At 56.0% G+C, this 14,027-nt stretch overlaps 1 protein-coding gene across 1 annotated transcript; it reads left to right on the forward strand.

Moving 5' to 3' along the window:
* Window positions 1–5,192: 5,192 nt before the first annotated feature.
* On the forward strand, window positions 5,193–9,530 carry EN1 (engrailed homeobox 1; the record flags this gene model as incomplete). Its single annotated transcript, XM_080799491.1, has 2 exons — window positions 5,193–6,051; window positions 9,214–9,530. 2 exons carry the CDS (start codon window positions 5,193–5,195, stop codon window positions 9,528–9,530), a joined length of 1,176 nt encoding a protein of 391 aa, XP_080655617.1.
* Between the last annotated feature and the right edge of the window lie 4,497 nt (window positions 9,531–14,027).

Consider the following 14,027-nt stretch of genomic DNA (forward strand, 5'->3'; position numbering starts at 1 on the left):
CCCAGTCTTCTGGGCCATCTACAAACAAAGCTGCCGCCCCAATTTTGAGAGTCAACAGAGCATTTTATTTTCCATGGTTTGCCTCCCACGCATCCCCCACCCATTTCAGCTTTTGCTCTTCTCCCACCTCTCCCAGTCCCACACCAAGCTTTGGGCAGAATTGCTTAGGATCCCTAACCAATACCCAAGGAATCCCCCTGCACCCACCCACCCACCACATTATTATTGCCTCCAAATGAAGACCAAAACCAAGAGCGCTAATTGAATTAGTCTATTGAAAGGACTGTCAGGTACAATGACGTGGCTCGAGGCCCCACATTTCCCAAGGTCTATAGGCTTTGGGGACCTGCGATGTATAGTCTGACCTTCTGGCTCATAATAATACCGCGGCACTTGTAGCAGAAATCTCCTCGCATTCACTCCCAACAAAACCGCTGGTCACCCAGTCCCCGTAGGAAGGCTGCACGCTATTGTGTTGCGACAACTCATTCATGTCCCGCGCCACGAGGCCCCACCGCCATCTGATCTACACTCGAAATGCGATTACCACCGTGTGCATGCAACACGCTCCTACTCTCGGCCCATCGCGCACACGCTTGGCCAGGCTGCAAGGGTTTCCTTCACAATTCTCCTCACACCCATCTTCAGAAGAGAGGTGGAAGCAGGTGGGACCATGGCATTTGTCTCTGCCTAAACGAAATTCAAAATTCTGCAGAAATGCAGGTTGGTGGGAGATCTCTCTTTTTGGAACACCCCGCACCGGAACCCTCACAAACACATTTCTCTGAACCCGACTGGCTGGTGGGGCAGACTTGGGGGTACATGCTGAAGTGTGCATACACGAGCCTCCTGCCATACACACAAATACACAGACACACAAGCAGCATTTTTATAGACTCTCTTTGTGGTTCTCACATACACAAGCGAATAGACACAAATACAGGCTTTGGCCCCATGGCCATGGGCCACTCTGCAAACTGATAAGTGGTTTTTGTAAGAATGGGAAGAGGAGAGGCAAAGGTATAATTTCTCAGCCTTCACCTTGAAAAGCATTCATCACTCTTCCTGCTATATGACCCTCAGACTTCTCTAGCACCCCCCAAACACACAAACATACTTCCTGTCTGTTTGGCCAGGTGCCTTTTGCTCAGTGGAAGCCCCTGTTAGCCCCGGGGAATGCAGAAAATGGAGGAAATAGTCTGGGACTGGGAGAGAGACAGTGGTGTTGGAGGTCTGTCTCTATCCTGCTTCCCCCACCCCCCACACCACCACCAGTGAAAGCCTCTTTGGGCCCCCTCCTTCCCACGAGTGGGGAAATAAACTATAGGGGTTCCCCCTTCAGCATTTAAAACAAAAAATCTTTTTCCTTATTCTCCACCTGAACGTGGGCTGGATGGGAATGGAAGTGGAGCCTGGGGACTATCTGCTGCACAGATGTGGCTAGGTCAGTGGCCTCCTGTGCAGCCTCTTGCCCTGGGGAAACTGCACAACTCAGAACTTGAAGGCAATGGAAACCAACAGTGGGTGCCTCCAACTTCCATACCTTTGGCCCAGAAGCAGAGGGCATTTGGAGAAAGGGACTAGGTTCTCTTGCTTGTAGATTTCCCCACTTGCTTCCTGTCAGACTACCTTCTGGCCATCCCCACCTGGATATCTATCAAGTTGGAAGAAATTCCTTAATTGTCAAAGGCAGAAAGGAGTACACTCCAAATGCACAGCCACACAAACGTACTCAGATGAGTATATACAGCTCCATCCACATTACAACCCCTTTACCCACAGACTCACAACTCACCCAGCCGGTACTTCCTCACCCACTCGCCCAGTCCTGAGCCCACTCCAAGTCCTCCGGAACCACTCACACACACACCCACCCCGGCCAACATTTGCTCACTCTCAGCACACACACACTCCACTTTCAGGCTTGCTAGGACACCAACCCGCTAGCATAGTGTGTTCGTTTTCAGGAAGGAGAGGAGGGCATGGGCCCGGGTGGGGGTCGTGGAGAGCTGGTGGTGCTGGGTGCTGAGCATCCGGGGCGCAGGCTTGGCCTGGGGGAGGTGGGGGGGGGTACCAAACAGCGCGCGGGAGCGCCGCCTAATCCAGCCGGAGCTCGTGGGCCGCGGGTGCATTTATCATCCCATTACTGTAACAAATCCGGGCTCCACTACATGAAAGGTAAAATGAATTACCGACGTTAAGCCGTCAATAAAGTCATTTCTGTAAATGGTGTCTCCAAAGGGCCGCCGCATTATTCAGCTGGCTTTATCAGCTGGCTGGAAATTACGTGGAAGAGCCGGGCCGCGCGGCGCGCGGGGCCGCTCACTTTGATTAAGCGTCTTGCCAGCGCGATGTGACAGAGCTTTTGACCAGGGTTTTATTCACAGGCCTGTGATGAACGCCAAGCTGATCAGGCGGAATGAAGAGTAATTAAAACCTATAAATTATCTTCCGCAGCCCTTCTCGAGGCGTCTCCTGCAGGCGAGATAAGGCGTCGAGACCCTATTTACGGAGCTGAAAGGGACCGCGGCGCACAAAAGCTACGCGGCTAAATAGGATATTGATAGTGTCCTAATTAGAATTTAATTAAGTACCCACGCTCGCTTGCGGGATAAAGATTTCAATTTTGCGAACTTAAATATAAATAAAATCCCACCCCCATTTCGGGGAGAAAAAGGTGGGGGCACCGGGAGATTTCGGGGAGCCCTTGGGTGTATAACTGAAGAGGACCGGGTAGACTCCAAGGTGGGGTTGGGGGGCAGCTTGGGAGAGTTGGGGAGATCACGGCGGGCCTGCTTTGCGCAGCGCTTCTGAAAATGGTTCCGGACCCAGGCCGCCGGTCAGGTATAACCAGGATCTGCGAGAACACCGAGTATAGGGCTAGTATAGGAAGACCCTCGGCTGACCCGAAGATTCAGCCAGCAATCGGAACTCTCGATCTCCACCAGCGCCTCTGAGGAACTTCGGCCCCTGCGATGGTTCGGTCTTTTGCGGTTTTCGTTTTATTTTCCTCCTAACCCTCTGTGACTTTTCGGGGGCACGGGGGAGTTATTTTGTATTATCCTATAAGACAGTATCCCCAGAGACCCTTTCTCCGACGTCCCAGTTGAGGATGGCAGTCAGGGAGAACAGGTTCGCTGGAGCTCCAAGCTAACATCCCCAAGAAGGCCTAAGTTGCCTGAGCCTTTCTAGCCACTCTCCAGTACGGCAGGCTTCGGGACACAGTCTGAGCCTGGCCCTCCAAAACAGCTGGACAGTCAAACCCTGACGGTGTCCAGCGCCTCACCTCCCCCCACCCCATCCTTAGCGACGGGGAAACTTTTAGGGTGCCTCGACCAGGAAACAGCGAAAAAGAGCCCAGCGCAATGGAGGCGGGTCTCCGTGAGCGTGGAATTGGCATGAGCCTCGGTGCTCCCCCAAAGCTTGGGAAGAACACGCAGGGCTAGAGCCAGAGGCCTCCAAGGAGTCGGGAACAATTCCAGAGAAATCTGGGCAACCGGGGTAAACTCGTTGTCCACATCGTCAGCTGGCTAGGGCAAACACTTAGGGTGCAGTACTTTCATTTGTTTGATTTCACTTTGCAGGAAAATCTAACCGGAGGTTGCCGTGAACCCAAAAGCTGTGCCCCGCGCACATCCGCACTCGGACTTGTTCAGCCCAGGGGCTAGCCCAGGACAACTCCACGATGCCCGGATGGCTTCAGCTCCGGCGGCCAGGGGAAAAAACAGGCGCCAGGCGCGACCGGCGCTCGGGCTCTCTCGCGCCCTCTGGGCTTGGCTTAATGGCGCCAGGACAGCTCCCGGGGGTTGTCGAAGGTCCGGACAGGGTAGGACAGAGTACGAATACTCCGGAAAGGACATGCAATGCAGCTGGCCGGCATGCACTGCAAAATCTACAAACAGCCGGTGCTAGCTAGGCGCAGCTGGCCTCCGGAGTTTGCTATTTAAGAAAAAAATAAACGGCTTCTCCGAAAGTAACCAGCTCTAGGTCTATTTCACATCTCCGACCCTCTTCGTCTCACCACTCTCCCTTTACACACACACACACACACACACGTGACAACATTTCACCCTTCATAACAAGAAAAAGAAAATAAAAGGCTGAGTTTCTTAGGCATAGAGATGTTCAAGAGCCGAGGCCCCTGCCTCCTGACCCTGTGCCCGGCGCACACGCACTCATAATCCTGCATTTCTCCAACAAGTTGTTTATGGAGTTGCTTCTCTATTTGCCTACACCCCGAAATCCACCCCTCCCTGGTCTCTCCTTTGCCCCTTCCTCGGTCCTGCCTTGAAAGAGGGGGAGGGGCTCGGGCGCGGGTGGGGGAGGGCGGGCCGGAGGCGCTGGGCCCTCGCCGCGGCGCCCCCTCTCCGCCGGCGGCCGCCGCCCCCGGATTATTTATCCGCAAAGTCCCGCGCGCGCCCATTGGGCCGAGGCCCGGGTGTCAGCGCGAGTCCTGGCTCGCCATTGGCCCCGCACACGTGCGGCCTGACTCACGTGCTTCCGGTTTGAAGGCAAAAAGTGTGCCTGGGTGATTTTTTTTTTAAGCGAGAGAGTTTGTGCAAAGATCCGAGCTGTCAGAGATTTGAGAAAAAAAAAAAAAAAAAAAAAAAAAAAAAAAAAAAAAAGGCAGCCCCGGCGCTGGCGGAGACGCGCTCTCCCTGCAAAAAAAAGCAAAGGCGATTAAAGGCGCTGCCAGCCTCGCGCTCTGGGCACAGCTGAGCGTGACACTCGGGGAAGTCAAACCCCTCACTACTGCCTAGGAAGATGGCTAGACTTTAAAGACTATTTTTTCCCTTTAAGAAAAAAATTTATTGGAGCTTTTTTCTTTTTTCTTGCTTTCTTTTTTCTTTTCTTTTTTTTCCCCCCCTTTTTGGCCGTGGCTTACTCCCCATTTAAAACAAATCATTGAATCTGGTTGCAGAAAGAAAAAAAGAAATAGCCAAGTGTCTCCATATCTGGATGTCTACAAATTAGAGAGAGGGAGAGACAGCGAGATCTATCTGCTCGATAAGAGCGAGCGATCCAGGCCAGACGCCTGGGCTTTTTTTCCTGCACCCGCCCCGTGCCTTCGCTGGGGCTTCGCCGGCCTCCTTCCTCCGCGCACCCCCACGGGCCGCTGGCAAAGTGGGGTGGGGAGCGAGGCGGGGGGGGCGGGGGCCGGCGCGGCGGCCGGGGCGGCGGGGCGGCCGAGCATGGAAGAACAGCAGCCGGAACCTAAAAGTCAGCGCGACTCGGGCCTCGGCGCGGCGGCGGTGGCAGCGGCCCCGGCTAGCCTGAGCCTGAGCCCCGGCGCCAGCGGCAGCAGCGGCAGCGATGGAGACAGCGTGCCGGTGTCCCCGCAGCCCGCGCCCCCCTCGCCGCCCGCGGCGCCCTGCCTGCCGCCCCTGGCCCACCACCCGCACCTCCCCCCGCACCCCCCGCCCCCGCCGCCGCCGCCGCCGCCGCCGCCGCAGCATCTCGCGGCGCCTGCTCACCAGCCGCAGCCCGCGGCCCAGCTGCACCGCACCACCAACTTTTTCATCGACAACATCCTGAGGCCGGACTTCGGCTGCAAAAAGGAGCAGCCGCCGCCGCAGCTCCTGGTGGCGGCGGCGGCCGGAGGAGGCGCAGGAGGAGGCCGGGTCGAGCGTGACAGAGGCCAGACCGGCGCAGGTAGAGACCCTGTCCACCCGCTGGGCACGCGGGCGCCGGGCGCCGCCTCGCTCCTATGCGCCCCGGACGTAAACTGTGGCCCACCCGACGGCTCTCCGCCAGCAGCCGGCGGCGGTGCGGGTGCGTCTAAAGCCGGGAACCCGGCGGCGGCAGCGGCGGCGGCGGCTGTGGCCGCGGCGGCGGCGGCGGCGGCCAAGCCTTCGGACAGCGGCGGCGGCAGCGGAGGCGGCGTGGGGAGCCCCAGTGCGCAGGGTGCCAAGTACCCGGAGCACGGCAACCCCGCCATCCTGCTTATGGGCTCAGCCAACGGCGGGCCCGTAGTCAAAACTGACTCGCAGCAGCCCCTCGTATGGCCCGCTTGGGTGTACTGCACGCGCTACTCGGATCGCCCGTCCTCCGGTGAGTACCCAACCCCGGGCTGCACCGTAACTTTTGGCCCCGCGGACAGCCCCAGAACTCTTAGCCGCCACGGTGCTGGGGAGAGCAGACCCGGCCTTGGGTGCTCTCTTCTCTCACGCCTGCTTTCTCCTCCTCACCTCGGTCCCAGTCACAGCCCGGTGTGCCCCCACTCCTGGCTTCTGTGGCCACCACTCGAGAGGCTGGCTACAGCTCCTGGCACAGAAGCTCGAGTTTCAATCCTTCGGTTTTGCACTCCGAGCCCCTCGGGCCTTCTTTGTGTATTACCTTTATTATTCTAAGAAAACACACACACACACACACACACACACACACACACACACACACACACAATCAGCCATTGATTTTTCTTCCGGGAAGAGGGGGTGTTTAGAGCCAGCGGGAAGGTGGGCCTAGTGATCTGGGTCTGATATCCCGCCAGCCTGGTCGTGCGGAGGCCAAGGAGCCAGACTCAGAGCAGAGAAATAATCGTCACCTTCTCGATATTTACAAACACAAACACCATCTCGATATTTTCTGAGGCCAGTTCATTTACAGAGAGATAGATTGGAGGGCACACAGAAAGAGAGGATAGCCTTTGATCGCTGTGCCTCTTCTCCAGGCAGGGTAAGCTAGAGTCTGACCCGGGTGGGTAGAATCCAGGGAAAGATGGTTGCCAGAACGATCGGTGCCGAGAGTCCCTGGCTCCTGGTTCCATAGAGCTCACAGACAGTGGGAGCGGAGAGGAGACCGGTCAGGCTCTGGCTAGATCGCGGGGGCACGGGGCATGACTGGCAACCTCCCCGGCAGCTTCTCCGTGGCGCAGCTCGCACATCCTTTCGGCCCTGCCCCTTCCTTCTTTCACTCCTTTCTTCCCCGTATCTGCCAGTTAGCAGATTCTTGCCAGCTGTAGATTGTTTTTCTAGACCTCCTTCGGTCTTTTCCCCGCGTGTCCCTCGCGCTTGGAAACCCCGAGGCCGAGAAACCTGCGCTGGGACAGCCTTAGGCCCCAGGAGAGGAGGCTGGGCCCTGCCAGCCTCCCGGGGCTGCAGAGGCCGAAAGGCCCCGATGGGCGCGGCAAGGAGGGCGGCAGGGGTTCTGGCCTACAATTGGTGTTCCGGGCACCCAGGTTCGGTAGGAGGCCGGGCACAGCGTAGCCATGCGCCGCCGCTCGACTCCGGCTGGTGTCTAGCCTCCCCCACGGTTGCTGGCCGGGCGCGGATCGATGCGCGCTATCAGCCCCCGCCATCTCGAGCCCCGTTATTGACACGTCGGGCTCCCTGAACCTCCGAAAAGCTGCTTTGATTGACTCGCCTGATGGATAGAGTGATTGAGCTGTCAGGCTGTGCGGCTCAGGCTGGCCAGGAGGCTACGATTTTATTACAAGTGTCCGTGCCTCTGCACACACGTACACAACAACACTCTTCACAAGGTCCGGGACGCACAACGCACAGCGGGGCCTTTCCGGAGATGGGCACATTTCCTGGGCCATCTCTGTTCGCTCAGCTAATTACTAATCTAAACTGAGGCTGTCCTTCCTCCCCACCCCACCTCTCAGTCCTCTCCACACAGAGCTCAGCAGCGGGCCTTGCCTTTTGTTCTTGGCCGCTTTCCCTCTTAAGTGCCTGGGGAGGCAGAGGACGGGCTCCTCCCAACCGGGCAGTTCAGGGAGGTGAACCTCAGCCCAGACCTGAGTCGCTGCAGTCAGCCAGGCCTGGATTCTTTTGTCATAGGACAGTTGGTGACCCCAGGTGCTGGCCCTCCCCCGGAGACAGCAGCCCAGCTTGCCCCTCTGTTGCTAGGGTTGGAGATGCTGGTGAAGACCCTTCTTTCCAGACAGTTTCAGATATGAAAAGGCCCGACAAGGACTTAACTTGGCTCAGGAAGCTCCCATAACCAAGACAGGGCCCACCAAGAAAATGCCGGAAGGTTTGGGGCTGGGGCTGCGGAAACAGAGGTGCAGGCTTTGAAGGCTGCCTCCTCTTACCCCCTCCTCTCTCCAGGGCTCTTCCTCACAGCAGCTCTCTTTCCAGACTAGGTTTTGGGAGAGACCTCACCTTCTTGGGGAGGTTTGCTGGGACCTCCTCCCATAACCATCATAGGGGCAAAGCACAGGTTTGTGTCCATATTGTCCCTCTATGTCTCCCCCTCTGCCTGTATTTTGCTCATGAATCGGGAGAAGAACGGATGTAGTCTCCTTGCAAATGTCATAGATGGGCAGGGGAAGCAGATCTGGCCTGTTTTTGTTACACAGGACTTTTCAGTCCTGAAACTGTAGCGTTCTGTGTTGAAAAGAGCCAGAAGGGAGACCTTGCCTGTACAACTGGGTGGAGGAATGGGGAGTCCTCTTTCTTACTGGCACCATCCAAGGGGAAAAGCAGAGAACCCTGGGGGCCAGGGTCATGTGGGTAAGGTGTGCAACTGGGTGAAAGCCTTGTTCCCCCTTCAGAGAAGGGGAGGGTCAGTGTTTCCCTGGGCCCCTAAAATGGCCTTCCTTTAGGCCAAAGAGAGAGGAGGAGCAGAGAGAACATACACCAAAGACTTCGGATCTAGGAAGCCCCTTACAGCCCGTTCCTTATCCCCTTGTTTTCTAGGGTCAGTTGCTACAAACAGATGGGGTCTTATCCTAAGTACTGGGCATAGGTGCACTTCTGGAGGAGGAAAGGAGGATTAGTTTGCAGGCTGGCGATTCCCTCAGAGTACTCCTGCCCGGTGTCTTCGCTGGTCTAGTCTTGAGCCTCTTTTTATTCCAGGGCTGTGAAGACAGTAGACCCCTGACCTCCAACCCTGGGATCCACCGGATGGGGCTCCAATGTCTCTCCATCTTGGATTATGGGATTTAAGCGTGGCGCGCGGCTCTCTGGTTCCGAATTGGGGCGTGGGGTGCACCGACAAGCAGGGCCAGTTTTCCTCCGCGCCCCTTCTGGCCCCCCAGAAGGGAAGTCGGCGACCCCAACAGCGAGGCGATTGATCTCGGGGCCCGCGGGCGGGAGGGAGCCAGGAACTCAGCTGGGCCTCGGCTGTGGCCCCGGAAGCGCGGGGCGCGATCCTCGCTTGGCTCTGCAATTCTCACGGCTTCCTCTGCCCTCTCCCCATCCTCCTCCCCTCTGCCCTCCGTCCCCACCCCCCACCCCCACCTCCACCCGGCCCTCTCTGCCGCTGCAGGTCCGCGCACCAGGAAGCTGAAGAAGAAGAAGAACGAGAAGGAGGACAAGCGGCCGCGGACGGCGTTCACGGCCGAGCAGCTGCAGAGACTCAAGGCGGAATTCCAGGCGAACCGCTACATCACGGAGCAGCGGCGGCAGACCCTGGCCCAGGAGCTCAGCCTCAACGAGTCCCAGATCAAGATCTGGTTCCAGAACAAGCGCGCCAAGATCAAGAAAGCTACAGGCATCAAGAACGGCCTGGCGCTGCACCTCATGGCGCAGGGACTGTACAACCACTCGACCACCACGGTCCAGGACAAAGACGAGAGCGAGTAGCCGCCCGCCGGCTGGGGCCGCGCGGTCCGGCCGCCGCGCCCGCGCCCCCTCCTGGCATCGCCACCGCAGCCACCGCCGCCGCCTGGCCGGTCCCACGCCGGGGGAGAAAGAATCCGCGCACAGGAGGGAGGGAGCAACAGGGAAGACAGAGAGATTCTCAGAATGGAGAGTCACGTTTGAACGAACCATTTTTAAAAAAGGGAGAAAGACTCGGACAGGTGCTATCGAAAAATAAGATCTATTCTCTATTCACAGTATAAGGGGCGGAAACTGCGGACTCCTTAAAGCTCTATCTAGCCAAACCGCTTACGACCTTGTATATATTTAATTTCAGGTAAGGAAAAGAAATATGTGTAGCGATCTCTATTTGCTGGACTTTTTATTAATCTCCGTTATTATTATTGTTATAATTATTATAATTATTATAATTATTTTATCCCTGACCTCCGCCTCGCTGCCCCCAGCCCAGTTTCGTTTTCGTTGCCTTTTTCTTTTGAATGTTGTCGCTTCTCTGGTGCCTCCCGCCCCGCATCGCTGGCCCTCGTTTCTCTGGGACTTTTCTTTGTGTGCGTGAGAGTGTGTTTTCCTCGCGTGTCTGCCCTTCGCCTCTCCCCCACCTCCCAACCCCCTTCTGTCGGTCTGTCCGTCCTGCTCCCCTTTCGTTTTCCGGAGACTTGTTGAGAAATACGACCCCACAGACTGCGAGACTGAACCGCCGCTACAAGCCAAAGATTTTATTATGTTCAGAAACCTGTAGTCTGAAATAAAGTGTACACTGTGCTCACGAGCCGCTGGCGGCCCTCCTCCTTGCGGGCTCGGGAAGGGCGCGGACGCAGGGCACAGGAGGGCCCCGTGCTCCCGCGCGCACCGCGAACTCACCGGGCGGCGAGCCCCGCGCGGCCGGCCGGCCTTCCGATCACCGCACAACGAATACCGGGGGCAAGAGGAGCGCGCGGCGATAGAGGCGGCCCAGCGCCGGGTAGGTCCGGGTCTGGAGGGTCCGGAGGCCCACGCCTAGTCTCCGATGGCCTGCAAAGGAGCCCAAAGGCAAAAAAAACAAAACAACCCACCCCCCCAAAAACTAGCCCCAGTCCTGACTTCGGAAACATTGCCGGGACTGTCTGGCTGCTCCCTGTGCCTGGTCAGGCCCAGCCTGGCCTTGGCCTCCTCTTGTTCAACCATGCTCCGCTCCTCACTTTGGCCTGCACCTTTCCCTTTTCTTTCCTTCCTCCCCTAACAACCTGGCCTTCGTTTTGCTGGAGGCTTTCCCCTCCAGAAGTGGAAGGCCTTGCCAAAGCTGGGCAGAGGCAAGGGGAGGCCTGTAGTGCTGGGCTGCCAATGAGGGCGAGGGGCTCTTCGGCTGCGGCCTCTGGGCCTGGTCTCTCAGCTGCCTGGCCTCCACCGCTCTCAGTTTGGAGAAGTGATTCCGCTGGTGAAGCAGCAGGTCTCCTGCGACACATGGAGCCTCTCCTGGCCCAGATCTCCTGGTCCCACATAGCCCAGGGAGAAGAGGCCCGGATGCTGGGAAGTGATGCAAAGCAGCAGCTCAGTCTGCTGCCCGGATCATTTTGGGGCCTGAATTCCCATGTGGGCACAGGCCTGCCTCAAGCAGACCCAAAACCTAAGCCGGGGTCTGGGGGGTGGGGGTCACTCTCAGAATGCCAACAAAGGTTTGCTTCCTAATTGAGGTGGGGAGGGGGCACAGACACCAGCCTCCTGAACCCTCAGGACACATGGACCCCAGAGGGAAATGTCTGTAGTCTTGCCCCTGACCCTGGGGGACTTCCCTTCCTGGGCAGGCACTGGGCCCCCTAACCTTCAGGGACTAGGAGGAGGAACGGGAAGTCCTTCCTCAAGAAGTATCACTTCTCTTTTGTCCAGGGTTCGTTTTTTTTTTCCCATGGTAAATCCTTTCTTCCTTCCTTCCTGTTTTCTGAAATATGCGTACGTACCTGTCTCTGTGTGCCTAGAGATGCAGGTGAACTTGCAGACTTGTGTGCAGCTGTGATCATGTGCAAATGTGGGTACATCTGAGGAGCCACCTGGTTATGTGTGTCCCTGCATGTGTGCGTATTGTGTTCACTGGATGTTCATTCCTCTGTAGTTAGATGCACACTTGGATGTCTGTGCACTCATGGCGTGCATATGTGTGTTCATTAGTGTTTGCACACCAGAATGCTTGTAGGTGTGTTTGTGGGACTCATGCATGCATGGGAACTCTATTTCTGTGTTCTTCTCTTGAGTTTCTTCCCTGTTGCTTTTGCAGGATTGATTTTGTGAGAGGTGAGAATGGCCATTCTGCTTTTTTCCTTGAAAAATTTCCTGCTCCTTTGGGCCTATATCCGGGAAAGTGACAGGGCTAATAGGCTCCAAGTCCCTGCTCAAGGGTTTGGGGGCCTGAGGTTCAGTGATGTGGAGTTGGAGAATGTATTTGATTTTGCCATGGGTTCCCAACTTCATTGCAGTAAATCTTTTCCTCCCTGTCGTGCCTTCTTGGGGTGGGTAGACTAACCTCTATACATAATGGGGGCTTGATCACTCCTTGAGTGAAGAGTTGGAAGCAGAGGCCGGGGCCCTTCCTTGGGATGGCCCCCCGGTGAATGGTTTTCTGGTGGTTGGAGGTACATCCTTTGCCTTCCTTGGTGGGATCTTCAAGCTCTCCAGGGCTTCGGGTTAGACTTGGGAGCCCCGGATTCTCTTCCCCTCCTCCGAGTAACTCAGAACATCAGGAGGGGTCCTGGCCACATCTAGATGTGGTCTTGGAGGTGCTCTGCTCTACAGAGAAACTTGATCCTTTGAGTGCCTGGAAATGGGACTACCCTTTCTTTGCCCTTCTGCACTGTGGCCCTTGGGATACCTAAGACACCAGATCTAGAGGCTGGGGCAGGGGCCAAGGCGAGCAGCAACTCCAGGAACCATCCTGTTCCTTAAGGTTCCTCTTCACCACTCTCAGGAGGTCAAAGCCAAGAGCTCTTCCCTTCAACCCTGGGAAAAGGAGGAGGTGATTACCGTTCCCTAAGATGGTATTAGTAAAGCTTATAGATGTGTCATTATTACGTAATTTGATTTCTTCCCAATAACTCCTTTTATCTTCCAACCACTATGGGCGAAGAGAATTTTCCTCTTAGTTCAGTGGAAACTAAAGCTCCCATGACTTACCATCTTTGGTCCATGCCTCCTCTGTGGCTGTGTGTCTTTTCCTATGTCATCTCTACTCCTAACACCTGCCTCGACCTCAGGAATCTGACCCAGGCCTTTACTTTCCTACCTCCCTGCCTTCCTCATCCCCATTTTCCCTTCTTCCTGATTGGGGTTGAGGAGAAAACAAGAGGACTCAGGTCAGACTTCTTTTTTTTTGTTCCCCCTCTAAAAAAAGAAAGTAATAATAATCATAAACAGGCATTGATTTCTCTGATTTATGGGGCAGGCTTAGTGAGTCGCCTGTGTATTAAAAAGTCTGAGGTTGCATCAAAATAAATAGTGGAGTGTGCTATCCCAACTTCCTCATTTTCTACCTTTAAAAAATAAAAAAAAAAAGAAAGATCAGATTGAACCATAAACTTAAATCTTCCTCAGCCCAGAAGGAAATACGTACTAGCCGAGTCTAAACAGTATCGATTCCTGGCTCTTTCTGAGGGCAAAGTTCTCTGTTTTCTAGCTCAAAATACTCCTTCGTTCCTTCGTTCTGTTCCATAGGTAGGGCCAAGGGGGAGGCTGCAGATAGAGGAGGGGATTTGGGGGTGTGTGGAGGTCCCTGGTATGTCTGTGCTTTTGTGTTTGTGGGTTGTACGCCAAGAGGGCTTTTGTACAGGCGAGGCATTAAATATATTTGTTCAGGCTTGAGAGGTGGAAGTGTGTGTTTGGGTTGTATGGTTGCCAATAGTGATTGTGTGGTGTTTATGAGCATGCGCATATGTGGCCAGTTCTCAGGTCCCCAGGCTAGGCTGCCCAGGACACAGAGAAGGAGCAGGCCTGCTAGCCTACCCCCTACCTGGCTCCCACAGTCCCCTGACCTATGGTAGGACTTCCAGAGACATCTCACCAGGGAGGTCACTGTGTCCCAGTCTCCCCCAACCCCAACTCCCCCATCCAGTGCCCTCAGTAAAAGGCCTACTTGCAGGGGCAGGGGTGAGCCCTTGGCTGACTCCTGGAGGCCAGAGGCCACGGCCACGGGGTGGAGAGGCCTTAGCCAGCCTCCTTACCCTCGATGAAGGTGGTTCTCTAGAGCAGTCATCAGCTTCTGCAATGGTTAACGTAGATTTTCCTTTTTGTGTTGGAGAAAACCAATTCCTCTGGCAAGAAAGGCTGCCTTCCACTCTGCACAGACCTGGGGGCGGGTGGGGTGGGGCAGGAAGGCCCAGCAGCAGCCCTCTCTTAGCCTTGCCTCACCTCAGGGTGGGTTCAGAATGGACGTTCCCTCTGGGGGCACAGTGTTACTCCAACCCTCCGCACCCCCAACAGAGACTTTGCTCTTCTCCCACTCTGAACTCAGGTGAG

Source organism: Martes martes (genome assembly GCF_963455335.1).
Source record: "Martes martes genome assembly, chromosome: 3".
Classification (NCBI taxonomy): domain Eukaryota; kingdom Metazoa; phylum Chordata; class Mammalia; order Carnivora; family Mustelidae; genus Martes; species Martes martes.